The sequence below is a fragment of the Euleptes europaea genome, chromosome 5 (genome assembly GCF_029931775.1).
Source record: "Euleptes europaea isolate rEulEur1 chromosome 5, rEulEur1.hap1, whole genome shotgun sequence".
NCBI classification, from domain to species: domain Eukaryota; kingdom Metazoa; phylum Chordata; class Lepidosauria; order Squamata; family Sphaerodactylidae; genus Euleptes; species Euleptes europaea.
The window spans coordinates 79063759-79090887 of record NC_079316.1 but is presented as its reverse complement, the minus strand read 5'-3'; the positions used below and the strand labels follow the sequence as shown (position 1 = coordinate 79090887).

Here is a 27129-nt window from a genome sequence, read left to right as displayed (position 1 = left end):
CGGGGCTCTTTCTGCCCCTTTAATAAAGGCTTAATGTGTAGAAATGAGCAGCTGAAGCTTTTCATGGCATGGAGGTAAATAACATCACCTGGCTCATAGCAGCCCATTAAGCCTATGTTCAAGGGACTGGGCTTTTTCTTTTCTCCAGACACTTGGGAACCCTAGCTTGGGCAATAGGTTGTTGGGATTTGACCTGAGTTTCAATCACAACATCCAAATCTTAAAAAAAAAGGAAATTCAGCGAGTGAAACTCTCTACCATTGCATCAGCCACCGAATCGAAGGCACAGGCAGCCTTCTAGCAGAGGCTACTTTGCTTGGAGGATGAAAAGGACATTTGTGATTGGTTCTTGTAGGTTATCCGGGCTGTGTAACCATGGTCTTGGAATTTTCTTTCCTGACGTTTCGCCAGCAGCTGTGGCAGGCATCTTCAGAGTAGTAACATTGAAGGACAGTGTCTCTCAGTGTCAAGTGTGTAGGAAGAGTCAGAGAGGGGTTGGGTTTTTCTTTCTCAATGAAGTGTTCTCCTTTCCCTCTGGATCCCTTGTCCTTATTATGCCAAATAACTGTTTCCCCTTTAATTAATTCATGGCTCCATTAACAGTACTTTTCCAACCCAGTGTCCTAGACTTTCCTTATAACTTCACTTTTGTTTTATGGGGATGTTGGAAACAGCTGGGAGAAACTCTGACCTTGCCTTTCAAGGGCTTCCAATTACAAACTGCCTGTGTACAGAAAAGATTCTCTGAAACCAAAAGGTTTGGCTCTCCTCCCCCTCCTTGCTTTCCGCTCCTCCAGAAGAGGGTCTTCTAGTTAATTGACAGTTAATTGCGCATCAAACAGAGAGATAATAGGCAGCAGTTAGACCTAATGCCTGGCAGAGTAAGACCTCGTTCTGTTTAACATGCAGCATGGAATTGCTTTTGCTGGCTTGCTAGTAGCTCCCCTGCCTGGTCCCATGCTATTGGGGACAGCAGGGGGTTGAATGGGCTGACCAGATCCCTGCTGGCTTTCCTGGCCAAATTGTGTGACAGCCGCTCAGGAAAAGACACTCTAGATTACTTTGCTAATTCAATCACATTTCCCAGAGTTTGTTAGTCAAAGAGCAATAAGAGACCCTGGGTGGGGATTTCTAAAAAGAGGCAAACCTGTCTAGATTGTTATGGAGCCAGGCTGCTAGTTATTCAGGGGTGAGAGGGGGATGCATTGTGCCTCTCCATGGAGGCTCTTGTGATTTTGTAACTCTGACCCTAAATTGGCCATATGAGAGATATCTGTGGAGATAGTCTTATTTTGGGCTAATCTGTCTTGGGAAAGTATGTAAGCACAATCACATGATTCTAACTTTCTCTATTTAACATTTGTTAGGCATTGCTGAAGGACGCTCTACTGAGGGTCTTGGAGTCCCTCTAAATACTTTGAAATGTGAGATGTCTGTTGTTTCTGCACTTCACAAAAAAGTGCACTATGATACTACAGTTTGTTCTGGGCAGTAGGAGAATGATACTCCTAAGGGAGGGGCTCAGTGTAGAGCATCTGCTTGGCATGCAAAAGGTCCCAGGTTCAATCCCTGGCATCTCCAGTTCAAGGGACTAGGCAAGTAAGTGATTTTCTCCAGGGTCTCTGCCTGAGACCCTGGAGAGCTGCTGCCAGTCTGAGTAGACAATACTGACTTTGATGGACCAAGGGTCTGATTCAGAAGGCAGCTTCATGTGTTCCTGTGATATTTATTTACACAAAACCTGAGTGTTGCGCCCACAAGTTGAAATCCTGAATGCTTTTTCACTCAAGAAGAAAAGAGGCCCCCACAGATGGCACAAGGTCACCGCTGCTGATCTCCCATAATCCCAGCTGTTAACTGGGCCTTGTGTTCTGTCCGGAGTCCATATGGTGTATCTGTAAAGGAAGATGTTTGGGACCCCTGCAGTCCCATGCTGCTGTAGGCAAGCATGCACAACTAGTCACAAGCAATACATTGGGGTCCTAGAGGGGAGTGCACACCCACATGGCACATCAGTTCAATTGGGGCCTGGCTGAGCATTGCAATTTGGAAGGGCATTCCAGATGAGAACTCCCATCTGCATTAGCAGCATGCCTGCAAATTTCCTAAAACATACAGCCAATCTCTCTTGTGGGAGGAGAGCAATAGTGTCTAGCCTACAGACTATATGTACATCAATACACACATAGTGTCCTAAATACTGTTTAAATGTGTTTCTAAAAGCCACAGCACTTTTCTGGGTACCTCCACAGTTATTTGACGGCCACTTCTATAACTATTTGTTTAATCTTGCTGTCCTTAGTTGACCCTTAACATTCTGAAGTTATTTTCAGAGTAGTAAAAAGGTTTTGTCCCATTTCTGTTGGGTGATGCTGACCCAGAAATAACCAAATGTGTCATGAAATATCTGGTAATAATAGTTTCCTTAACGGCATGAGAAAGCGAAACTATTGTTAACTAGTGATATTATAACTGTAGTTGTTATGCCTGTAAAGTTGCTAATTTATTGGTAATTGTTATTTTAATTTTAAAGTGTTTCAAGTATTTTAAGAATTTAAAGTTACTGCTGCTGTACATTTTAATAATTTATAGTGTTAAAATTATTTTATCTTATGCATGTTGTGCTTGAGACCTTTGGTCAGATGAGCCTGAAATAAAAGGAAAGGTAAAAGGTTTTTTGTGGCATTTGCTCATATCTCATTCTGTGATGTGGTAAAATGCCCTTGATCTTAACAAAGTAGCCAGTACGAGGGGCCATGTTGCCCCTTTCTTAGAATTAAAGATAGTTTGACACCGTGGAAAGATCATTGTGGGTGACGGCTGCTGTGAATAGAAGCGTGTCAAAGCCGGCCCATGGATTTCATGCCGCTTCCTACCCATGAGCCCTTTCTCTACAGGGCATGCATCATGTCTCTTATTTCATTCAAATCTCTCTAAATATTTTTGACATTTTCGTACTGTGACCCCAAGGGCTTGGGTGCTGTTGTCCCCTATTTGCAGCGCCGCTTATTCCCCCCACCCCGGCTGCAGCTCAGTTTTGGTTTTGCCATCAAAGGCTGCGGTAGCAGGAGTGGAATGTTATTTTGGTGCAAAGCATTGGCCGGATGATTGATCAGATAAGGATCCTGTTTTTGCCGGATGGGTCTGGAAATGTTCACACTTATGCAGGGATATAATCTGTGTGAGGGAGCAACTCTTTCAACAGGCGGTTTTTATCAGCACAGTTGAGGGGAAATCTCATCAAATAATAGGTACCCTGGCTGGGTAGTGTTGCCAGAGGGATTGCCCTGAGTGATCATTAATGCCTTTTTAACATAGCACTAGAGGTTGGCGTCAGGGTTTGGGAGGTGACTTCTCCCCTTGGCCAGCAGGTTTTCTCCAGTCTGTCATGATCAAAGCCTCTAAGGATTACCCCAATCAGCAATCGGCAGCACAACTGAGACCCTGAATAGGGCTCCCCATTATGTGCTTAACACAGAACAGGGTTGTTACTTGGGTTTATTCGCCTTTGCCAGAAAGTGCAACATCATAAGAACATAATAAAGGCCATGTTGGATCAGACCAAGGTCCATCAAGTCCAGCAGTATGCTCAAACAGTGGCCAACCAGAATCACATGATGGTTCCAACTGATTCAATGTGGTTTCCATCTGATATGTTTCCTTCCCTTCTGCCACCTTCCGCTAGTCGCAAAGAAGAGAGAAAAGGCAAAAGCAGAGAAAGAAAAAAATACCTCTAGAATACACACAGATGGCCGTGATCGCCCAGAGCTTGAGAAATGATTGTCATGTTATGACTGTAATCCCACATCATTTACTTGAGAATGAACCCTACTCAATACAATTTAAACTTCTGAGTAAGCACGCATAAGGTCTGGCAGTGCATCAGATGTGTCCAGGCCATCATTTCTATCAGAAATTTTTTCTTTCCCTGGAGGCCCAGCCAAAAGGTTCTTCAGTCCATTGAGGTCCATTTTGGGTTTCAGTTTTGTGCCATCAGAAAGGTACCCCGACTTTGTGATGTATCAAAAAGAGTTGGAAGTTTCCATCCAGCTGCATAAATGCATCTATCTGAGTGACTGCCAAACAATGGACTTAAGAGAACTTTCTAATTAACTTAGAAAGCTTTGCAGCTAGGTATTGGGTTTCCATGCCAACCATAATGGGTAATGGGCCAGTCTGGTGAGCGATGAACCTATCACAGCAGTATCCACAGGTGAGCCTTGAAGAAGTCCAGATTCCACAGCCTAGTAAAAATATTTGAAGACCACTGATAAAAGATATTCTGTGTCAAGCATTAGAGGGTGAGTGATGTTACTTGTGGCCTTCTGTACTTCAGGTAGTTAGAAAATTTTATCTAAAACTGATCCAAAATTGGTCTGTTTAGAGTTGTGAGGCTATATGGTATGTTATACCAGGAAAAGAGGAAGACCCAACAAGAGATACATTGACTCAATAAAGGAAGCCACAGCCCTCAATTTGCAAGATCTGAGCAAGGCTGTCAAAGATAGGACATTTTGCAGGACTTTGATTCATAGGGTCGCCGACTTGACGGCACTTAACACACACACACATAGTATGTTATGCACTATGGATTTCCAGTATGATTTGATAGTCTGGATCTGTATTGTTGGACAACTTTGTTGGCATTTAGTTATGGCCCTTGCTCAGAACCTGAGACCCTGATGCTGCAGTCTTAAGCAGAGTTACCCCCTTCTAAGACCATTGACTTCAATGGACTTAGAAGAGGATAACTCTGTTTAAGATCATGCTGGTCCCTGGCCCTAAGAGTGTGCGGCTGTCTTCAGCCTGGTGGAATGCTCTGCAAGGCAGAGCCTTTCCACCAGGCCTGCAATTGAGGGCAGCCATGAATACCATCTGTACTGGCCTCCCCACTCCTCCCCCTTCATGTAGAAGAAGAAGAGCTGGTTTTTATATGCCGACTTTCTCTACCACTTAAGGCAGAATTAAACTGGCTTACAATCACCTTCCCTTCTCCTCCCCACAACAGACACCCTGTGAGGTAGGTGAGGCTGAGAGAGTGTGACAAGGCCAGGGTAACCCAGCTGGCTTCATGTGTAGGAGCGAGAAAATAAATCCAGTTCACCTGATTACCGTCTGCCACTCTTGGAATAGTGGGGAATCAAACCCAGTTCTCCAGATGAGAGTTCACTGCTCCAAACCTCCACTCTTAACCACTACACTATGCTGGCTGTATTTGAAATGGCTTGGTTGACGGGCGGCTGCCTGTGTGGGCTCTTACAGTAGAGCGGGATTTATGCGCCATTTTTGATCACTGTTTTTAAGGTTTGATTTTATTGATGGTTTTATTGTTGTTGTTATTATATGATTGTTAGCTTGAGAAATGATGTTTTCTACCCTCAGCCGGCTTGCTGGGGAGGGTGGACTGCAATCTGAAAAATAAATAAATTAATAAATAATCGAGCCAGGTCTGTGTGTCCAGGATACAGTGAACTATATATATTTTTCTCTCCCCCCGCTATTTGCTTGTAGTGGGTTGCCAGCAGGAAGGGGGAATTGGTGAAAATTGCCACATTGGTCTGGATACAACCCACTTTAAGCTAGTCATGCTATTTTATCAGCATGGAGGCAGTTAGGTTTATTGCCATACAATGAGAAAAAAATTCTAAAATATAGTATCTATGCACAGATATAGATTCACATTCATGCCACGTGCCAGGATAAGCAAATGATTTCCCTTCCCAGGCACTCTAAAGAGAAATTGCTGAGCTCTCTATTTTTCAATTCTCTGCGGGATATTCCAGAGGTTTTCTGAACAACAGCACAGGCAGCATGATAAGCCCCAGATCTAGAAACATTCACGTGAGCAGGCTTTTGATCCTACTTTATTCTCTGCAAAATGGGTTGCCTTTATACCTGATACCATCTCTTATGTCCAGGATCCCCTGGAGACATCTTAATCCTTCAGTATAATGACAAGATAAGATTTATAACCTTACAAACTCCTCTTTTCTCTCTCTCTCTTTCAGCTACTAAGTCCCATCAAGATAGGTAGGGCTAGAGACAGCATATGCTGTGAATATTGCCCTGTCCTTCTAAGTATATCTTCCCAGATGGGCCCTAGAATTCATGTAACTGGAATTATGTATGTGTATACATACTGAAGAAAATATCAGGATGACATCAACTTGTACTGTGTATATATCACAGGAGTAGAAAGAGCAGATGCTGGAAAGAGTCACATTCCATTGTCCTCTCCTTAATGCAAGCTCAGTTGGGGGGGGGGGGAGAGGAAGGAACAAGGAAAGCTGGAGGGGTCTAGGGCTACAGTGCCAACAGCTGCCCTTCCTAAAAACGGATATTGCAGAGCTTGAGAAGGTGCAGAAAAGAGCAACCAAAACGATCGGCTGATAGAGCTACTGCCCTATGAGGAAGAGTTAAAACGCTTAGGGCTGTTCAGCTTGGAAAGAAGGCGGTTAAGGGGAGACATGATAGAAGTCTATAAAATTATGCATTATATGCATAAAATTATGTATGGTGTGGAGAAAGTGGACAGGGAGAAGCTTTTCTCATAATACTATAATGCAGGGTCATCTGCTGAAGCTGGAGGGTGAGAGATTCAATACAGATAAAAAGAAGTATTTATTCACATAAGGCATAGTTAAATTGTGGAATGCCCTGCCCTGTGGTGATGGCTGCCAACTTGGAATGCTTTAAGACGGGAGTGGACATGTTCATGGAGGAGAGGCCTATTCATGGCTACTAGTAAAAATGGATACTAGCCATGATGCATACCTATTCTCTCCAGGATCAGAGGAGCATGCCTATTATCTTAGGTGCTGTGGCACACAGGTAGGATAATGCTGCTGCAGTTGTCTTGTTTGTGGGCTTCCTAGAGGCACCTGGTTGGCCACTGTGTGAACAGACTGCTAGACTTGATGGGCCTTGGTCTGATCCAGCCTGGCCTTTCTTATGTTAGTCTGCCATTCCAGCTGTGATTCCCAGGACACATTCACATTTCATCTTATTGTCCCTCATTAGGGCTTTACTATTTTTACCCCTGTTGGGTATTATCTTTATATGCTTCATTTCCTCCAAACAGTTCAGAGAAGCTCCCTTGGACAGAAAGCTGGAGGAACATCATGGAAGCAAGGCTAAGCATGACTACTCTAAAGTAAGCTCTGTTTTATTCAGCGGGGCTTACCATACTCCCAGGAAAGTGTTCTTAGAATTACAGCGTAACCAGCTCTACTTGTAAGGGCCTAGCTGTGTCAAAGGGTAAGCCTGGAAGCCTCCTCATAATTAGAGCTGTTGTTTTAAATGTTCTTCTCTGGAGCTAATTGACCCGGTAGACCTACCCAAGCCTTTTCCATAAGTGAGTCCCAGCAGCTATTTTTAGAACAAAAGCTGTAACCTGGAGCCCATTCTTCCTTATCATTCTGAGAAGATAGCCCAGTTAGTCTGTAAAAACAAAAAAAGGTTTTTTTGTGACAGCTTAAAGATTAACACATACCCTTTTTGTCGGCTAGGATCCACTGTATCGATACCTTGAGTCCACAAAAATATTGTGCTTTAATAAACCTGTTAGTCCTTAAGATGTCACTAGGCTTGCCTGGGCTAGCCCAATCTGGTCAGATCTTGGAAGCTAAGCAGGGTCAGCCCTGGTTTGAATTTGGATGGGACACCAACAAGGAATACCAGGGTTGTTACACAAAAGCGGGCAATGGCAACCACTTCTGAAGGTCCCTTGCCTTGAAAATCTTATGGGGTGGCCATAAGTGGGCTCCGACTTGAATGAACGAAAAAGTGGGGTGCTAACAGTCTGGAGAAAAAAATGTTCTGCCCCTTGAGGCTTGATGTGTGTAAATGGGGTGGGGGGAGATTAAGCTTTTTATAGCATGGGGGTTAATAAAATGACATGATAAATAATATCTCATTAAGCCTCATTAAAGGGGCAGGACATTTCCTCTCCAGGCTGTCGGCACCTTTAGGTGCCCAAAGACTCCTTGTTTAGGGTTGCCAACCTCCAGGTACTAGCTGGAAATCTCCTGCTGTTACAACTGATCTCCAGCCGATAGAGATCAGTTCACCAGGAGAAAATGGCCGCTTTGGCAATTGGAGTCTATGGCATTGAAGTCCCTCCCCTCCCCAAACCCTGCCCTCCTCAGGCTCCACCCCAAAAACTTCCCACCAGTGGCAAAGAGGGACCTGACAACCCTATCTTTTTTTGTGTGTGTGGAATTCCTTCTACTCCCACTGTGTTTTCTGTGAGTGGGTGGACCGCTGTTGCTACTGTTCCTTCTTGTCCCGGGATAAAGCAGCCACTGAGGTTTATTAGAAGAAAAGGAAGAATTGGTGTTTATACAATGACTTTTTCCACCTTTTAAGGAGAATCAAACTGGCTTACAATCTCCTTCCCTTCCTCTCCCCACAACAGACACCTTGTGAGGTAGGTGGGGCTGAGAGAGCTCGAAGAGAGCTGTGACTGGCCCAAGGTCACCCAGCTGGTTTCATGTGTAGGAGTGGGGAAGCCAAGACTAGAATCTCCAGACTGGTTCTCCAGACTAGAATCCACCTCTCTTAACTACTACACCATGCTGGCTCCCAAATTAGATGTTGCTGGTATTTTAGAACTCTAAGTGCCTTTCACTTGCATATGCATTTGTTTTACCTTTTCCCCCCCTTCTAATTACAAATCAACCAAATTCGAGACAATGATGGCATCGGCTGACCTTCCTGGGAATTATTGTTTTGCAGATGTCCTTAAAACAACAATACCAATAATTGAAGGTTCACACTTTTAACTGGGCGGCGGGGGCAGGGGGCAGCATTTTTAAAGTTTTAAAAATGCTAGAAGGCTGCCCTGAAGCATTCTCCGTGAACCCTGCCATTTATTTTCTCTAGCCCAATGACCCAGAATCATCTGAAAGTATAAAAAAAAGAACAGGGGCGACCACTCAAAAACTTCCAGATTACAAAAAGCAATGTCACCAGTTCCCATTACCCTGAGGACAGAAAAGTTTGGTTAAAAATAGTGGCGCACAGAAGGGTCAACTAAATAGGCTGTTTTGGACAAAGGCTGGGCTTGTCAGGGCCCCCAATAAACATGCACACAGTCCATTGTTAAATTCAGTTACATTAAGAGTTACTTCAATGGGACTCGCTTGCAAGGGCTTGGTCCTGGGTCTCTTGCCTTTTCATTCAAAGCACAGGGCCATGACTGTTCTGCAGGATGGGGTCTTACACAAAACCAGGCCCACTTTTGTTCAGCATTTACTGTGCCAGGTAAAGGTAAAGGTAGATCCCTGTGCAAGCACCGGGTCATTCCTGACCCATGGGGTGATGTCACATCCCGACATTTACTAGGCAGACTATGTTTACGGGGTGGTTTGCCATTGCCTTCCCCAGTCATCTACATTTTACCCCCAGCAAGCTGGGTACTCATTTTACCAACCTCGGAAGGATGGAAGGCTGAGTCAACCTTGAGCCGGCTACCTGAAACCAAGCCAGAGAAAGCCCCCAATTACTAATTAGGGTTGTCTCTAGGGTTGCCAACCCCCAGCTATTAACTGGAGTTTCAATTTCTAGATATCGTCAATGGTCGGAGAGTGGTGTTAGGTTAAAAGATGTCATTTCTGCACCTCTCAAAATATGCAGAGGTTGCTTTTTTAAAGTTTACCCACTCTGTGTTTTAAGTGGGGCCACAGCTCAATGGGAGAGCATTTGCTTTGGATGTAGGAGGTCCCGGGTTCAATCGCTGGCATCCACAGTTAAAAGGACCAGGCAGCATCCTCTACCAGAAGACCTCTGGCTGAGCCCATGCAGAGCTGCTGCCGGTCAGAGTTGACAATCTGGACTTTGATGGACCAATGTTCTGACTCCGAAGAAGGGAGCTTCATGGGGTTGAAGTGTAGATCCAACAATATAATGTATGAATGTCAAACCTGATACTTGCTGCATACATGTGTATTACACACATTCACTAGAGAACTGGGATGTATTTAGTGTCAAAGTAGCTTTGCCATTGCATAATGAAATGGCCTTCATCTTGACCACTATCTGTATGCAATACCTGCCAGAGGCCCCAGACTAGGCTCTTGGAAGGAAAAGCAGAATATAAATGCAGAGCAAAAATATTGCTCTAGAGCTTGATCGGATAAATACCCATCCTATCAGAAAGGTGATTTAGAATCATAGAACCATAGAGTTGGAAGGGACCACCAAGGTTATCTTGTCCAACCCCCTGCACAATGCAGGAAATTCACATCTACCTCCCCCCCACACCCCCAGTGACCCCTACTCCATGCCCAGAAGATGGCCAAGATGCTCTCCCTCTCATGAACTGCCTAAAGTCATAGAATCAGCATTGCTGACAGATGGCCATCTAACCTCTTCTTAAAAGCCTCCAGGGAAGGAGAGCTTACCACCTCCCGAGGAAGCCTGTCCCCCTGAGAAACCACTCTGTTAGAAAATTATTTCCAATTTGTAAAAGCATGAATCACTCCAGAGAATATGTATAGATTAGCAACATTTTATTATGTGTGTTTCATATAAAAATAGAATATTGAAGAGAGAAAGTGGAAAGACAATTCCAAAAATATTGCTCACGTACCACTTAGTACATTCATTTAGTATCTTGTTGTACAACATTTATTGGTTTAAATTGATTCCCTTCTCAGCATACATGTGCATACTGTGAAAGGAAACCAAAATGCAACAAACTGATAATACACTGATATCTTTTTCCTCTGATTGTCTCTGCAAAATGTCCCAAACATACAAAGATACATATATTTAACCACTGTGTTTAAAGTGCTAATATCCACTGTCTTACATGAGTTTGATTGGGGATTGGCATAACACAATGGCTAAGAGTCAGAGTTGTGAACCAGAAAGTATCTGGTTCAAATCTGCCCTCCACTATAAGCTTGGTGGCCTTAGGCAAGCTACTCTCTCACCCATACAGCCCTACCATCTGTAATATGGGAATGCTAGTACCATGTTAATTCAAGCCATCATATTCCCTATGACTGTGTATGGGTGTTAAAGGTGGACAATGAAGAAAGCTGATAGGAAGAAAGTAGATTCCTTTTAAATGTGGTGCTGGAGGAAAGTGTAACGGATACCATGGACTGCCCCTCCACCCCAAAAAATCAGTGGGTTATAGATCAAATCAAGCCTGAACTGACCCTAGAAGTAAAAATGACTAAACTGAGGCTATGCTACTTTGGTCACATTATGAGAAGACAAGAGTCACTGGAAAAGACAATCATGCTAGGAAAAGTTGAAGGCAGCAGGGAAAGAGGAAGACTCAACAAGAGATGGATGGACTCTATAAAGGAAGCCACAGCCCTCAATTTGCAGGACCTGAGCAAGGCTGTTAGCTAGGACGTTTTGGAGGACATTGATTCATAGGGTCGCCATTAGTCGGAAGCGACTTGATGGCACTTAACACACACACAATACTGGCCTGCCCTGACCTGGACAGCCTAGGGTAGCCTAATCTCATCAGATCTCAGAAGCTAAGCAGAGTCAGCCCTGGTTAGTCCTTGGATGGGAGACCACCAAGGAGTGCCAGGGTTGTTGTGCAGAGGCAGGCAATGGCAAACCCCCTCTGTTAGTCTCTTGCCTTGAAAACCCTACAGGGTTGCTATAAGTCAGCTGTGACTTGACTTCACTTTACACACACAATATTGACCTACTAAGCACTTTGAGTACACAGGAGCAATATTTAAAATTCTAAGTGTTGTTATTAACATATTCATATTTGGAACACAGTTGCATTGTATATAGCCACTTCATTTGTCCTGTGCTCACAAACATCTGTACCAACAGAAGCTCCTTCTGTTATTTTCTGGACTCATTATGGTACTTAAAAATGCCATTGATTTCAGTTCCAAAATTAAACATATTTACTAATAAATCAAGTTGATTGACAGTGAGTATTAAATGGGTTGAACAGAGTATTTTGAATTAGCTTATGACAATTTAAAAAAAATCTGTCTGCAGGATCCAGGCTAGAACAAGGAAGTTGGTAACCACAGAGCAGTTAGAGGCATACTGGTCATAGCAGCTGTTGGTCACGTTGTAAACTTGGCAGATGACTGGTTGAGTTAGCTGGTTATTTAGATTATGGTTTGCATGGCAAGTAGAGGAGGTTCCATTATTGAGTTGGGAGTGAATGGAATTTTCCAGTCCATCAATAGTTTTTAGGACAGTTTTTCGAAGAAACAGAGTGTCCAACTTGACTAGAATTCTGTTATTCCATAACTCTCAGAACAGTAGTCACATGTGTTTTAAATCAAGAATAAGCTATTGCAAAATCCTTCATAGATATGGGCTGCTGACCAACTTTAGATGAGGTTCTTCCATATATTGTTTTTCTGCAAAACTGCATGTATTCCTATGTTAGTCAAGATGGGAGGAACACATTGGAGCTAGCTTGTGTTCTGCAGGGCCAAGCCCACACTTAGGGGACAACTAAGGACCCAACAAGGTCTTGCCAAATGAAGGGGAGGGGCTGTGGCTCAGTGGTAGAGCATCTGCTTGGTATGCAGAAAGTCCCAAGTTCAATCCCCAGCATCTCCAGTTAAAGGGACTAGGCAGGTAGGTGATGTGAAAGACCTCTGCCTGAGACCCTGGAGAGCTGCTGCTGGTCTGAGTAGACAAGACTGACTTTGATGGACCTAGGGTCTGATTCAGTATAAGGTAGCTTCATGTGTTCAATTAGCTTTATTTGAACACTCTATAGTTATAGGAATATTACCTTGCCATTCACCTATGTGCAAGTGTCTCTGTGCAAAGTATCTCCCTAGCATATAAGGCTAAGGATCTCAGCAGAAATCCATTAGGCCAATACAGCTTTGGATAACAAAGGGCCAGCCTTAGTGCAAATTCTTCTGTGGAACATCACAGTCCCTGAGGATAGACTGATTCAGAGAGTCATGTAGAATGTTCTAGGGTCTGGGTATCCCACAAAGTAGGGCACAGACATTGGCCAGAGGGCACCTGACTGCCCCCCAGAGGTGCTTGTGGGATCCAGGGTTGACGCTGGCACTGGAGAGAAAGGGAGGCCAGAAGGAAAAGCTTCTCTCCTAGTAAAAGTCTGCTGGTGAGGTGAGTAAACATAAGACAAAGGCCCACTGTGAGATCCAAAATGGAGGGAGCTGTAATATGGTGCTGCATGGAAGGGATCTGGTCTCATCTCCTGGAGCTGCCGTTTCAGCTTCATTCGCCGGTTCTGGAACCAAGTCTTGATCTATGGAAGGGAAAGATGAAAGAGGGATACAACAAAATCCTTAATTAGACAACAGAATGTCCCATTGATTCTCAACCGGGCCACAACTTTTGCTATGGTGTAATTATGTAGGAGTTTCCATTTACTCCTTTGAAAACCCTAAAAACCTTAGCGTAGTGACATCTCTTTTTTTCACAAGAAATTATCAGAGACCACATTTTTCACAACTGTAAAAAAAACAAAAAAAACACTAGTCATCCAACCAGGAATTGTAATAGATAGTATCCGTACTGCAAAATACTGTAAAAAGGAAGGCTGTCCGAAGCAGAGAGGATAGACGGCATTCACTTTTCCATATTTTAAGCAATCTGATTATTATTGTTCTAAAGCACTGGCTCTATTGAATGATAAGTACTACAAACATGTTTACATGGCAGATATAATAACCAAAGGCATGCTTTCTTCTGCTTAAAAGGGTTTTTTCCTATTGGTACCATTGCTGTAGATATTATGAGCTATAAAAGTTAATGCTCTGAAAATTTTAAATCTTGCAGTTTAATTTTGAATTTAAAAAATTGACTGTCTCTAAATCTGGCCAAGAATCTTCCCTCTTGCTAATTTTTTTCTCTTCCCCTTCAAATGGTGTCTCTGAATGGAGAAATGTACTATATTTTCAAGGATTTTCCTTTATAGTCTGCCTTTCTCACTGGGGCTCAAGACTGATTACAACTGTGATTGACTGAATAATTCTATCAGTAAGCGGATTACAAAACATGATAACAGTCGAATGATAACAATAATTGAATCAAACAACAAAGATTTCTGGTAAAACAAAAGCTATTCTGTGAGTCAGCAAGTGGATTACAAAATTTGATAACATTTGAGTCTAATGGCAAAGATAACAATAAAACAACATAATGCATTGGGGCTGGGATTGAAGAACTGGAACGAAAAAACACATTATCCCTAACCAGGGTCACCTCCCCAGCTGACAGTATTACAGACAACTCACAGTTCTACTACTCTATCAGAATGCCCTCCTAAATTCATTTCAGAGGTCAGGGATGCATCAGAGCCCAGAGTACACCTCAGCTCTGCTGAAATGCTGAGAGATAGTGTAGTGGTTACAGAGTATTGAAGCAGGACTAAGGAGACCTGGGTTCAAATGTTGCCTCAGGCATGAAGCTCATTGGATGATCTGGAGAAGTCACTATTATTCAGGCTAATCTACTTCACAGGCTTGTTCTGAAGATAATTGGGAGGAGAACCACAAAGCCACTCTGGAGACACTAGAGCAGCAATTCCCAAACTGTGCTCCACAAAAATCTCCTAGCGCTTGTGAAGAGATTGGAAAGAAAAATACTACTGTCATCCAGTTTAGTATATAAGTGCTAGGTGAAAATTAATGCTCCCTGATGAATTTCTCTCCTGAAAAGTGCTCCCTGACTCAAAAGGTATGGGAACCGCTACACTAGAGGAAAGAAACGAACAGTTGAAAGTGCAGTAGATATTCTCCTGAAATCCCCTTTTCTGTCCTATGTACACAAATCGTATGAAGGTGTACTTTAGTCACATGATGAGAACACAAGCGCCACTGGAAAAGACAATAACGCTAGGAATAGCAGAAGGCAGCAGGAAAAGACGAAGACCCAGCAAGAAATGGATTGACTATATAAAGGAAGCCACGGCTCTCAGTTTGCAAGACCTAAGCAAGGCTGTTGACAATAGGGCATTTTGGAGGACATTGATTCATAGGGTTGTCCTGAGTAGGAAGCAACTTGATATCCCTTAACACACAACCACACACACAGAAATATTCTCCTGAAATCATAAGAACATAAGGCCCTGCTGGATCAGACCAAGGCCCATCAAGTCCAGCAGTCTGTTCCCACAGTGGCCAACCAGGGGCCTCTAGGAAGCCCAAAAACAAGACGGCTGCAGCAGCATTATCCTGCCTGTGTTCCACAGCACCTAATATAATCGGCATGCTCCTCTGATCCTGGAGAGATCCCCTCTTCTGAGCTATTTGCACTCATTCACATGCAAAGCAAAGAGCTAAGTACATTGTATTTTGATCGTTCTGTCGGTCCTATTAGGATCTAGGGACCTGGGGCCGAAAAAAACCCCACCCTTTCCCCCTCCCTGTCCAGGAGAACACCCAGACCTCCAATCACTTTTACCTGCACTTCGGACAGCTGCATCTTACTGGCCAGTTTGCGTCGCTCGGCGGCCCCCAAGTACTTCTGGCGCTTAAAGGAGCTCTCCAGGGTGCTGATCTGCTCCAGGCTGAAAGCGGTGCGCAAGCGGCGGCTGCCTGCGTTGCGGCCTCGGGCGTCTTCGGGACTCTGGCCCTCGACGGCGCTCCCCTCGCCGTCGGAGCCGCATTCTGCGGAGCTCCACTCCCGCCTGGGACCGGCCAGCGCGCCTGCGGGGAAGGAGAGGGAGACCACTGAAGGGCCCAGTTGCCCCAAACAGAGGAGGGACGCCCTCTCCCCCCCACGCCGGAGCTTATTAGACAGGGAGAGCAGCTTACTGGTTTCTTTTAGCCCGGCGCAGGCTTCGTGGGCCCCCAATGCGCGGCCCGACGCAACCCTACATCCCGACCCTATTCATATTTCTGCAGCAATAAGCCCCCAATTAGCATCCCATTGTAGAGCAAGTCTAGAATCCCCACCCTAGCCTTGCTCACTCACAAGAACATAAGAAAGGCCCTGCTGGATCAGACCCAGGCCCATCAAGTCCAGCCGTCTGTTCACACAGTGGCCAACCAGGGGCCTCTAGGAAGCCCACAAACAAGACGACTGCAGCAGCAGCATTATCCTGCCTGTGTTCCACAGCACCTAATATATTAGGCATGCTCCTCTGATCCTGGAGAGGATAGCACTGAATAGGCCGAAGGGCTCTTTGCCAGTTGGTAACAGACTCGCGCTCCCTGGCACGCTTCGGGACTAAGCCCTAGGTAGAGTTGGGCAATGCATTCCAGGCAGTCTTCCTCCAAGAGGAGGCCGCCGGTATCTAGCCTGCAGATAGAGATAGCAAGGCTCACTTTGGAAATAAAAGCTCAGGTGTGCAGAAAAAGAAATAAACAAGCGCCCTCTTTTTTTTTCTACGCATTGCCATCAGGCGTCTCTCGCAAAGATCCGTTTCTTTCTAGCTTTCTGGTCCCTGGTTTTCCCATTATCTGTATTGTCCTTCGTTTTCCACACAGAGTTTAGCACACAGGACTCCCAGCCACGCCAGAGACTAGTTAGGTTTCTAGAACTACTGAAGAGTAGACCCCCCCCCTTGAAAGTCCCTACTGTTAAGAAGCCCTCTCCTTTATTGCCCTCGATAGGACCTTGATCCGCTTGCTTTCAAGGCATTGGACTTCGAAACCCAGCTCTCGCGGCACCAGTCTGTAAAAAGAGAGCCCAGCCCAGAGAAGAAGAGTTGGTTTTTATATGCCGATTCTCTATCTTTCAAGGAGAATCAAACCGGCTTACAATCTCCCTCCCCACAACAGTCACCCTGTGAGGTAGGTGGGGCTGAGAGAGCTCGGAGAGAACTGTGACTAGCCCAGGGTCACCCGGCTGGCTTCATGGGGAGGAGCGGGGAATCAAACCCGGCTCTCCAGATCAGAGTCCACCGCTGCTGACCCTTCCACCACACCGGCTCCGCGAGAATCAAGTGGGATCCCTGACGCAGGGGAGGTTTCGCCTTGGGTTTGCCGCTCTCCAGAAGCACATTTCCCCCATCTGAATGCTCAGCCCTCTGCATGGGGGGGCTGATGGTTGAGTTTTGAGTTCGCACGGGGGGAAATGTGCATCTAGAGAGGGGCAAAACCTACGGCTGGAGGAAAGCGACGTCTCAATACCTGCAGAGGAGGGCCGCTCCGAGTTCTTCTGGCGCACAAGATGTCCCGAAGGCGCCCCTTGGTCTCTGGCCGCCACTTTGCTCCCGCTCTGGCCGCCGCCCGTCCCCACGGGCTGGGCGTCGGGCCCGGCATCGCCCTGCTGGGTCTGGAGGTCGTCGGGGGCCGGCTGGGCTTCGGACCCGCTCCGGGCCTGCCGGGTCGCCTGGCTGCTCTGCGAAAGCCACGCCACCGAGAAGGGCGCCTTGGTCATGGCGAGCGGCTCTCCTCCGGGCCTGGCGGGGCGCGGCGGGGCGCGGCGGCGCGCGTCCCTTTTAAGGGCGGTCCCCGGCCAACCCGGGGCGGGGCGTCGAGCCACTTCAAAGGCCGGAGAAGCGCCGTCTAATTGTCGTCGGGCCTCTCCGACAAAAGGGGCTGTTCACACATCTTCCAAAGCCCCGCTAGGGCTGGCTCCACAATGTCTGCCAACAGATCGGTTCCCTCTGTTGCAAGCGATTTGCACCACTTGTTACATCCTCCCCCCCCCCCACCCCATGTAGATGTCGCTTATTGCTGGGACTTCGTTGAAGAGGCTTCAAAAGGCCATCGGGATTTAAATACCCCGGCCCTGGAGAGATTTGACAATGGCCATTCTCTTCAAATGCATTTCAAGATGTTGGTGGGAGGGGGGTGTCTGAGACCTGTTCATCTGGTTTTCTTTCGCAGCGATTTGTACAGTTCAGTTCCACCAGTGCGTTTTCTTCCCAAGCTGTCAAGGTCATCCACCAGTTTTCAGGAACAACCAAAGATGACCTTCCGTGGACAAAACAGAAACCACCTTTGAGCTCTGGCTGGTGTGCTAGATTAAATGTGTTTCCTTTTTTTAAAAAAATGCCATTATGCTAAAACGACTAAACTGAGGCTACCGTATTGTGGTCACCTCATGAGAAGACAAGAGTCACTGGAGAAGACAATCATGCTAGGAAAAGTTGAGGGCAGCAGGAAAAGAGGAAGACCCAACGAGAGATGGATTGACTCAATAAAGGAAGCCACGGCCCTCAGTCTGCAAGATCTGAGCAAGGCTGTCAAAGATAGGGCATTTTGGAGGACATTGATTCATAGGGTCGCCATGGATTAGAAGCGACTTGACGGCACTTGACACACACACATCCTAAACCCAGACTTTGCGGATGCCACAAAAAGTACACCCACCATACTAGTAAATGGACTTGGTGGACTCTAATCTGGAGAACTGGGTTTGATTCCCCACTCCTCTACATGAAGCCAGCTGGATGACTTTGGGCTGGTCACAGGTCTTTAGAGCTCTCTCAGCCCCACCTACCTCACAGAGTGTCTGTTGTGGGGAGGGGAAGGGAAGCTGGTTTGAGTCTCCCTTAAGTGGTAGAGAAAGTCGGCATATAAAAACTAACTCTTCTTCTTCTAATAAGAAGGAAGTACTTTCCCAAAGAATTTTAAGGATGGAGCAAACTACCGCTGTCATAGATCTTGGAGACTGAGAACTTAATTATTTTTCCTCTTCGCACACCAAACCATTTCCCAGCTGGTGATGGCAATAACAGGCCCAGGGCTCACAGCAGGATTCTCTGTTGTGTGTGTGGCTCTCAGAGAACTTTTCAGCATTATTTCCCCTCTAAGATCATCCTTGTGCATTATTGGTCCCTGTTTTTTCTTTCAATTTTAAGAGGTTCTGCCCAAGACTTTGAATACCCATAACTATGTATCCTAACTACATTGTAGATGAGCATCAAATTTCTATAATAAGGCGGGGTGTTTTTTATATCTATCTGAAGAGGTGGGCTGTGGCTCAGAAAAGCTCATATTGAAAGAAAGGTGCCACATTGACTTTTGTTTTATTTAGGGTGCTATGTAACACGGGGAAACCTCACACTTGTAGTAGTATTCAAGCCTCCCTGAGTGCAATTAAGATTGAATACTGATTACCGTTCATCAAGAAGCTACCTACCATGAGATGCAAATGGGGAGGGGGGTAGAGGTCACCCAGTAAATTGGTTGTCTGGGCAGAGGACCAAGACACTCTGGAGTGTGTTCTATCCATTTGGGGTGGCTTGGTCATCTATCCCACCCTAAATGGAGGATTTGAACTGCACTGTAAAGCAGTTAGGCATGCTTCCCATTTATTTCAGTGGATGTTAAGCATATGCAATGCTGGAGAGCCAGCGTGGTGAAGTGGTTAAGAGTGGTGGTTTGGAGCAGTGGACTCTGATCCCAGAGAACTGGGTTCGATTCCCTACTCCTCCACATGAGCGGTGGAGGGGCTAATCTGGTGAACTGGATTTGTTTCCCTACTCCTTCACATGAAACCAGCTGGGTTACCTTGGGCTAGTCACCGTTCTATTAAGAGCTCTCTCAGCCCCACCTACCTCACAAGGTGTCTGTTGTGGGGAGGGGAAGGGAAGGTGGTTGTAAGCCAGTTTGAGTCTCCCTTAAGTGGTGGAGAAAGTTGGCATATAAAAACCAACTCTTCTTCTTGTTGTTAGATTGTGGTTTTCAAGGTTCAAGTGTGTGGCAGAACTGTATCCAAAGCTTGCCCTTGAACAGAATAATCAGGGCGTTATATTTAAAAAGCTAGCGTTTATATTGCAGTTATTCAATATCGCAGTAGTTTTTGCAACAACCATGTATGGGATAATGTTTAGATGGTAGGTTGACTATCGTGGTCTACATTTTGCTTTACTAGAAGTTCCATGACAATAATGCATTTTAAATTTATGCAGTAACATTATTTATTTATTTCGAACATTTGCATAGTGCCTCTTCAGAAAGCATAGTTGAGGCAGCTCATGAATTAAAACTTGATAACCATAAAAGCATTTCATGAATTAAAATGTGATAATCATAAAAGCGTTAACCAATGATTGACTAAATTAAAAACTCTTAATAGTTAAGAGCCAGTGTGGTGTAGTGGTTAAAGCATTGGACTAGGATCTGGGAAACCCAGGTTTGAATCCTCACCCTGGCATGGAGGCTTGCTGGGTGACTTTGGGCCAGTCACACACTGTCAGCCTAACCTACCTCACAGGGTCATTGTGAGGATAAAACAGAGGAGAGCAGAATGTTATAAGCTGCTCCGGGTACCCATTGGGGAGAAAGGCAGGATTATAAATTAAGTAAATGAATAAATAAAATAAAGATATAGCTATTCTGTGCGAAGTAAAACTAAGTATGCATTCTTCCTTAAGGCCACAAGAAGCATTTTCCAGGATCAAAGCAAAGTCCATCCAGTTCAGCATTCTTTGCAAGAATCCTAGCAACTGAGAGGCATTAGGTGGAGTATGGTACTTGAGCAAAAGAAAAAGCCAGAGGAATAACTGATTTTCAAAAATGCTTTCTGTAGGTCTTCATCTCTGTTCTGCTCACAAATCCTTCCCTGTTTTAGTGAGATGATTAGTTGGAAATCCTGCTACCGAACCAGTGGAGTGACCTGTCTTGCAAAGATGGCTGGATAGGCAACTTATTTTCTAGGAGGTGAAGGCAGAATTCTTTCAGTGATGCACCTTCACCCTTCACTATCAATTTAAAGCATCTGGGAGGGGTTAATACGGGTGAGTGTATCAGACCCATTGGAATTCCTGCATTGAATAAGCAAGTGGGTAATACAATTAGACCCAGCCACTGTCCTTTGAAGGCCTATAATGATTCCATTTACCCCCAGACAAAAGGGTCCCTTGTCCAGGTTTGTATTTTCTTTTGTGGATCTGAGTCTTAATGCTTTTCCTTTCCCTGGCAATAAAGGAAGATCAGACAGTGCTTGTTCGGGATCTGCATGATTTCCATCTTTCTGGTAGAGCTGGAATTTTTCACCCTCAGGTTAGTGTGATAAAAGAAACTAGGTAGATATATTTGGCCTGAGGGAGATGAGTTTTACTCAGGTCTGACAACTATAATCTTGGAGACCAAGGTTTTTCCCCCAGGCAAGACTGACTAGTGATAACTCATTTAAGTCACCTAGAGCTATAGACAATTTCCTTCAGAAACCATATTCCCCACGTTGCAATCTATGTGCACAAGAAGATGGGACCCTGCCCCCAAAGAACTTGCAGTTGACAATGTAGCATAACATTAATAGCAAAGGGAAGAGATATGTGTTGATCCATGGAGCCAGGCTGGAACATGAGTCGCTTTCCTCACTAATAAGTGCACCAGTGTGCCATTTATACCCTTTTGAGTTTCCTGCCCTTAACAATAGAAGAAGAGTTGGTTTTTATATGCCAACTTTCTCTACCTTTCAAGGAGAATCAAATCGGCTTACAATCTCCTTCCCTTCCTGTCCCCATAACAGACACTTTGTGAAGTAAGTGGGGCAGAGAGAGCTCTAAGAGAACTGTGACTAGCCCAAGGTCACCCGGCTGGCTTCATGTGTAGGAGTGGGGAAACCAACCCTGTTCACCAGATTAGAGTCCGCCACTCATGTGGAAGAGTGGGGAATCAAACCCGGTTCTCCAGATGAGAGTCCGCTGCTCCTAACCACTACACCGCACTGGCTCTGTACTTTATGAACACTTTAAGAAGAGGTAATGCATACATCTGCAAACGAACACAGCAGGAACAAAAAGGGCAAAGGAAGTCCCAAAAATGTGCTCTGGCAAATGTTGCTGATGGATACAGCATTAGAGAATACAATGCCATCTAATGGATGAAATGCAGCATTGCAAGTGGATTCGCTGGTTTTCAGTGTTCAGCCCAGGCCGTCAGGTATGCACATATAAAACCAGCCACTGAATTAATACTCGTATTTGTGCTTGTCAGGGTGCAAATAGAGGGAACACTTGGGTAACAACTCTTGCTTCATGGGGGGGGGGTTGTTGGGAGAGAGAAAAACTCTTCTAACAGTTGAAGGGAGAGCACTACAGGATGTAGTGGGAAGAAAAATACCTTGGAGTATAGGAAAACGGTTTTTTTGTTAATATCTGCACTTCAGTGCAAACCCAGGCCACTGTAATATAGGATCTCTGGAGCATACTGGGAAAGGTAGTCCAGCAATAGGGAGTTAATGGGTTTGCGGTGAGGAGGGGGAGGGTCCTCAAGGGCTTAAGGCAGGCTGCACCTTTGCTAGGAATGCAGCACCTTTCACAAATGTGTGTGTATGTTAAGTGCTGTCAAGTTACTTCCGACACACCCTATGAAACAATATCCTCCAAAACGTCCTATCTTTAATAGCCTTGCTCAGGTCCTGCAAATTTAGGGCTTCCTTTATAGAGTCAATCCATCTCTTGTTGGGTCTTCCTCTTTTCCTGCTGCCTTCAACTTTTCCTAGCATTATTGTTGTTTCCAGTAAGTCTTGTCTTCTCATAATGTGACCAAAGTACAATAGCCTCAGTTTAGTCATATAAAACACAAATAGAGTGTTTGAAACATTCATCTGCCTCATCTTCAGCACATGGTGAAAGATTTTGCACTCTCATTCCCCAAGAGATGGTCAGGACATGATGGACACAGTTTTCTCTAAAGTGAGATGGAATAGATAAGTAGAAGAGTGCTACTCTTCTGTAACAGGCATTTATTATCAACAATTACAGCTCTTATGCCTAACAGATTTTCACCATCACAGATTAGGACATTTGAAAACACTATATACATTTTAGCAACATGAATAACAGCATAAGATGCGAGCCATATCTCAGAACCATTTTAGGCATACTGAAGGCCCATTTATTTAAATGGAGCTTTAGGGTCCATAACTCTGCTCTGGATCATGGCCTTTTCCTTCAACAAAGGCAGAAGAACATGGTAAGAGCCCTGCTAGATACACCCAGTGCACCATCTAATCCAGCACCCTCAGCCAACCACATGGTGGCCCGCAAGTCACAGCACAGAGGCAAAAGCCTCCCCCACCACTGATGCCCCCCAATAGTTAGTATTTGGAGATACACTGTTTCTGCCCACATAGACCATTGAACCATCATTATTAATAGCCATTTTCCGACCTATTTTACATAATGTTGTCCAATACCTTTCAAAAGCCATTGAAACGAATAACCAGCACTATGTCCTGTGACAGTGAGTTCCGTAAGCTGATTAAGAATGGTCAGTTATGCAGATTTCTTTCTGAGTCCTGGCTGTACTGCACATCAACTCTATTGGGGTCTCAGCAGTTCTCGTAGTATTTTCAGAACCTTTTCGGATCAGGTTCAAGGTGTTGGTTTTGACCTTTAAAGCCTTACACGGTCTGGGACCCTTGTATCTTTGTGACCGCCTTTCCTGGTATACCCCCTGGATAGGATTGCCAGGTACCTCTTCGCTACTGGCGGGAGTTTTGGGGGGCAGAGCTGGAGAAGGGCAGGGTTTGGGTAGGGCCTTCAATGCCATAGAGTCCAATTGCCAAAGCGGCCATTTTCTCCAGGTGAACCGATCTCTATCGGCTGGAAATCAGTTGTAATAGCAGGAGGCCTCCAGCTAGTACCTGGAGGTTGGCAACCCTACCCCCGGAGGACGTTAAGCTTGGCAGATGAGAACCGACTGGTGATCCCTGGCCCGAAGAATGTGCGGCTGTCCTGGACAAGAGCCAGGGATTTTTCAGCCCTGGCTCTGGCCTGGTGGAATGCTCTGCCTGTTAATATCAGGGCCCTGCGGGACCTAAAAGAGTTCTGCAGGGGCTGTAAGCTTTTCCACCAGGCCTACAACTGAGGACAGCGGCCGATATCATCTTTATTGGCCTCCCCCCCATTCCTTTCCCCTCTGAATATGGGAATTATATAGTCTGAAGGGGTGCCACTTGTACGGCGCTTACAGTATATTTGGGAATTAGTGCGCCATCATGTTGGGTTTTTTAGAGTTTTACTGTTTGATTTTATTAATGATTTTATGTACTATTGAATGTTATTCCATGTTTTAAATGATGTTACCCTCCCTGAGTCGGCTTGCTAGGGAGGGTGGGCTACAAGTCTGATAAATGAATACATTAGGATTGTCAGGTCCTTCTTCGCCACTGGCGGGAGGTTTTGGGGGAGGGGCCTGAGGAGGGAGGGGTTTGGGGAGGGGAGGGACTTCAATGCCATTCAAGTCCAATTGCCAAAGCGGCCGTTTTCTCCAGGTAAACTGATCTCTATTGGCTGGAGATCACTTGTAATAGCAGGAGATCTCCACCTAGAACCTGGAGGTTGGCAAGCCTTAAATACATAAATAAATAATCTTCCCTATCCCATAACCTAGAACTCAGTGGCTTCCAATGAAGTGGATGCAGGGCTAGCGCCATGCATTTTCTCAGGCTGGTTTCGGCTTTGGGATTGTAAGTGGTTTCATAGAGAGGCCCTCCTAACGGAATCTATGCAAGCGGTGCTAATCATGCAGCTGCAAGGATAATTAGTTGGGTGACCTTGACTGGTGGGGAAGGTTGTAAGGCATTAGCTTCTCCCTGGCCTTTGGACTTTTCTTTTTCTCCTGATGGCTGTTTTTACTAGGAAGTTTTGACGGTTTTCCTTTGCTTGTAAATTGAGAGCATTTGGTTTTTGCTTAACTCTTTTCAGAATAACCCTTGATATCTTGTAAATCAGTGCTTATGGGTGAGTACAGTTTACCTCAGAAACGAACCAGACAACCCTTGAAAACATAAGAAAGGCCATGATGGATCAGACCAAGGTCCATCAAGTCCAGCAGTCTGTTCACACAGTGGCCAATTGGGTGCCTCTAGGAAGCAGCATTGTCCTGTCTGTGTTCCAAAGCACCTAATATAATAGGCATGCTCCTCTGATCCTGGAGAGGATAGGCATGCATCATGACCAGAATCCATCCTTACTAGCAGCCATGAATATCCCCCTCCTCCATGAACATGTCCAGTCTCCTCTTAAAGCCTTCCAAATAGGCAGCCACCACCACATCCTGGGGCAGGGAACTCCACAATTTAACTATGCGTTGTGAGGAAAGGGAAGCTCTTATTATCAAATGAGCACATCTCTCATACTTTTTCTTCATTGGCACCTTGTACTCTAGGGTTGCCAACTTCCAGGTACTAGCTGGAGATCTTCTGCTATTACAACTGATTTCCAGCTGACAGAGATCAGTTCCCCTGGAGAAAATGGCCGCTTTGGCAATTGGACTCTATGGCATTGAAGTCCCTCCCTTCCTCAAACCCCGCCCTCCTCAGGCTACATCCCCAAAACCTCCCGCTGATGGTGAAGAGGGGCCTGGCAACCCTATTGTACTCTTGCCTATGATTACTGTGAAAAGACAGCCACAACTATAGCTCATTGCTTCATACTTGATTGAAGCACAGGCTCCTGTCTCCTATAGCCCCAAATTAAAATAGTTGTGGAAAGTTCATCCATTGAAGATGAATACAACATTCCGGCCAAGAGTTCAACACTTGGGCTTAAGTTCAGTGGACTATAGTGGGACTTCTGATTAATATGCCTACATGACAGCCAGCCTGGTGTAGTGGTTAAGAGAGAGACTTTGACAGTGGTTAAGAGAGAGACAGAGAACCGGGTTTGATTCCCCACTCCTCCACATGAGTGGCAGACTCTAATCTGGTGAACTGGGTTGGTTTCCCCACTCCTACACATGAAACCATCTGGGTGACTTTGGGCTGGCCACAGTTCTCTCAGAACTCTCTCAGTCCCACCTACCTTACGAGGTGTCTGTTGTAGGGAAAGGAAGGAAAGGCCATTGCAAGCTGGTTTGATTCTTCTTAAAAGATAGAAAAACTCTTCTTCTTCTACAACTGTGTGAGAGATTGGAGCAGACACCCCCAAGTCCACATCTAGGAGTGTTGTTGGCTTCCTCATCTTCCTCATCAACAAAAATGCTAGTAATAAAATTTGACCCCACCCAAGTATCTAGCAATGGCTCAATTAACATTTTTTGTATTGTGGTTCCTGGTCTAACACCTTTCCTTTCTCTGGCAATAAACGAAAACTTGATAAATGACTTTTGAGGGCGTAATCAATCTCCATATTTCAGGTCATGAAGGAATTTCCCTCCAGGACAGAGCAGTAAGTGATGGCTGAATAGATTAGTTTTGGCCAGGGACAACCTTGGGAATTTGCTTAGGGTAAAGCTCCCTCTCCCACTCAAGACTGACTGACTCCCTCCTTATCCCATTTGAACAGATCACAGGCCACTTGAGTCCACTATGTCATAAGAACATAAGAAAGGCCATGCTGGATCAGACCAAGGCCCATCAAGTCCAGCAGTCTGTTCACACAGCGGCCAACCAGGTGCCTCTAGGAAGCCCACAAACAAGACAGCTGCAGCAGCAGCATCCTGCCTGTGTTCCACAGCCCTTTGCTGAATTGCAGCCTGTGATTTTGAAAATGCGCATGAGCACATGGGAAAGGGCTTCTTGGGTGGGGTAGACTTCCCCCTCCTTCTTGAAAGACTAAACGGCATGTGCTCCAGTGTGCTAGAGGGGTTCGCAGCCAGACTGTGTTGTACTAATACAAACTGATGGCTTGAAAAAGCCCTCGAGTGTATATTTGCTCTATTTTAAAAGTTCCAGTGTTTTAAGCCAGCTGATTTCCCCTCCCCCCCCACTCTTCTTGATTTATTCTAATAATGGGACATCTGGATACATTATTTTGCATGCTGCTATATAGCTTTACTATTTCTTCAGTACTGTTGAGGCTCTCTACTGCCACCTTTTGGAAGAATGTGCGACTCTACTTGGCACAACCATCTTTTATTTCTCATCCCCCACCCAAGTCACCGTTTTCCTCTCCCAAGTCAGACTCACCATCTCTATGTTTTTGTTTTCCTATGGTTCTAATGTCACCTTTTCTTCCAAAGCAGATAACTTCCACTCTTATCCATTTCTGCCGTATTAAGCATTAATTAGTCAGATACCTTAATGGAAAGATTGGTTTCCTTGCTTTATTAAATATTGGCTGCATTGTGGTGGTAGCCCCCCCCCCAAAAAAAAACCCCAGTAATGCATTCCATTCCTTACAATACCTATTTGGAAGGAGGGCCATCCCACACAACAAGGGAATGTTTTGAAGAATCTCTGTAAAAAAACCTACAGTTTGAAAAGGCTTTGGCAAAAAGCAGCAGAGACCTAATTCCAGGTTAAATGCTGCAAAAAAATTTACTCTTCTCAACAGGCTTTGAA

At 45.2% G+C, this 27129-nt stretch overlaps 1 protein-coding gene across 1 annotated transcript; it reads right to left on the bottom strand.

Moving 5' to 3' along the window:
* Positions 1-12913: 12913 nt before the first annotated feature.
* On the bottom strand, positions 12914-17319 carry VENTX (VENT homeobox). Its single transcript, XM_056850248.1, has 3 exons — positions 17070-17319; positions 15397-15641; positions 12914-13237 (listed from the first exon to the last, which is right to left on the bottom strand). The coding sequence occupies exons 1-3, from the start codon at positions 17317-17319 to the stop codon at positions 12914-12916; spliced, it is 819 nt and encodes a 272-aa protein (XP_056706226.1).
* Positions 17320-27129: the final 9810 nt, after the last annotated feature.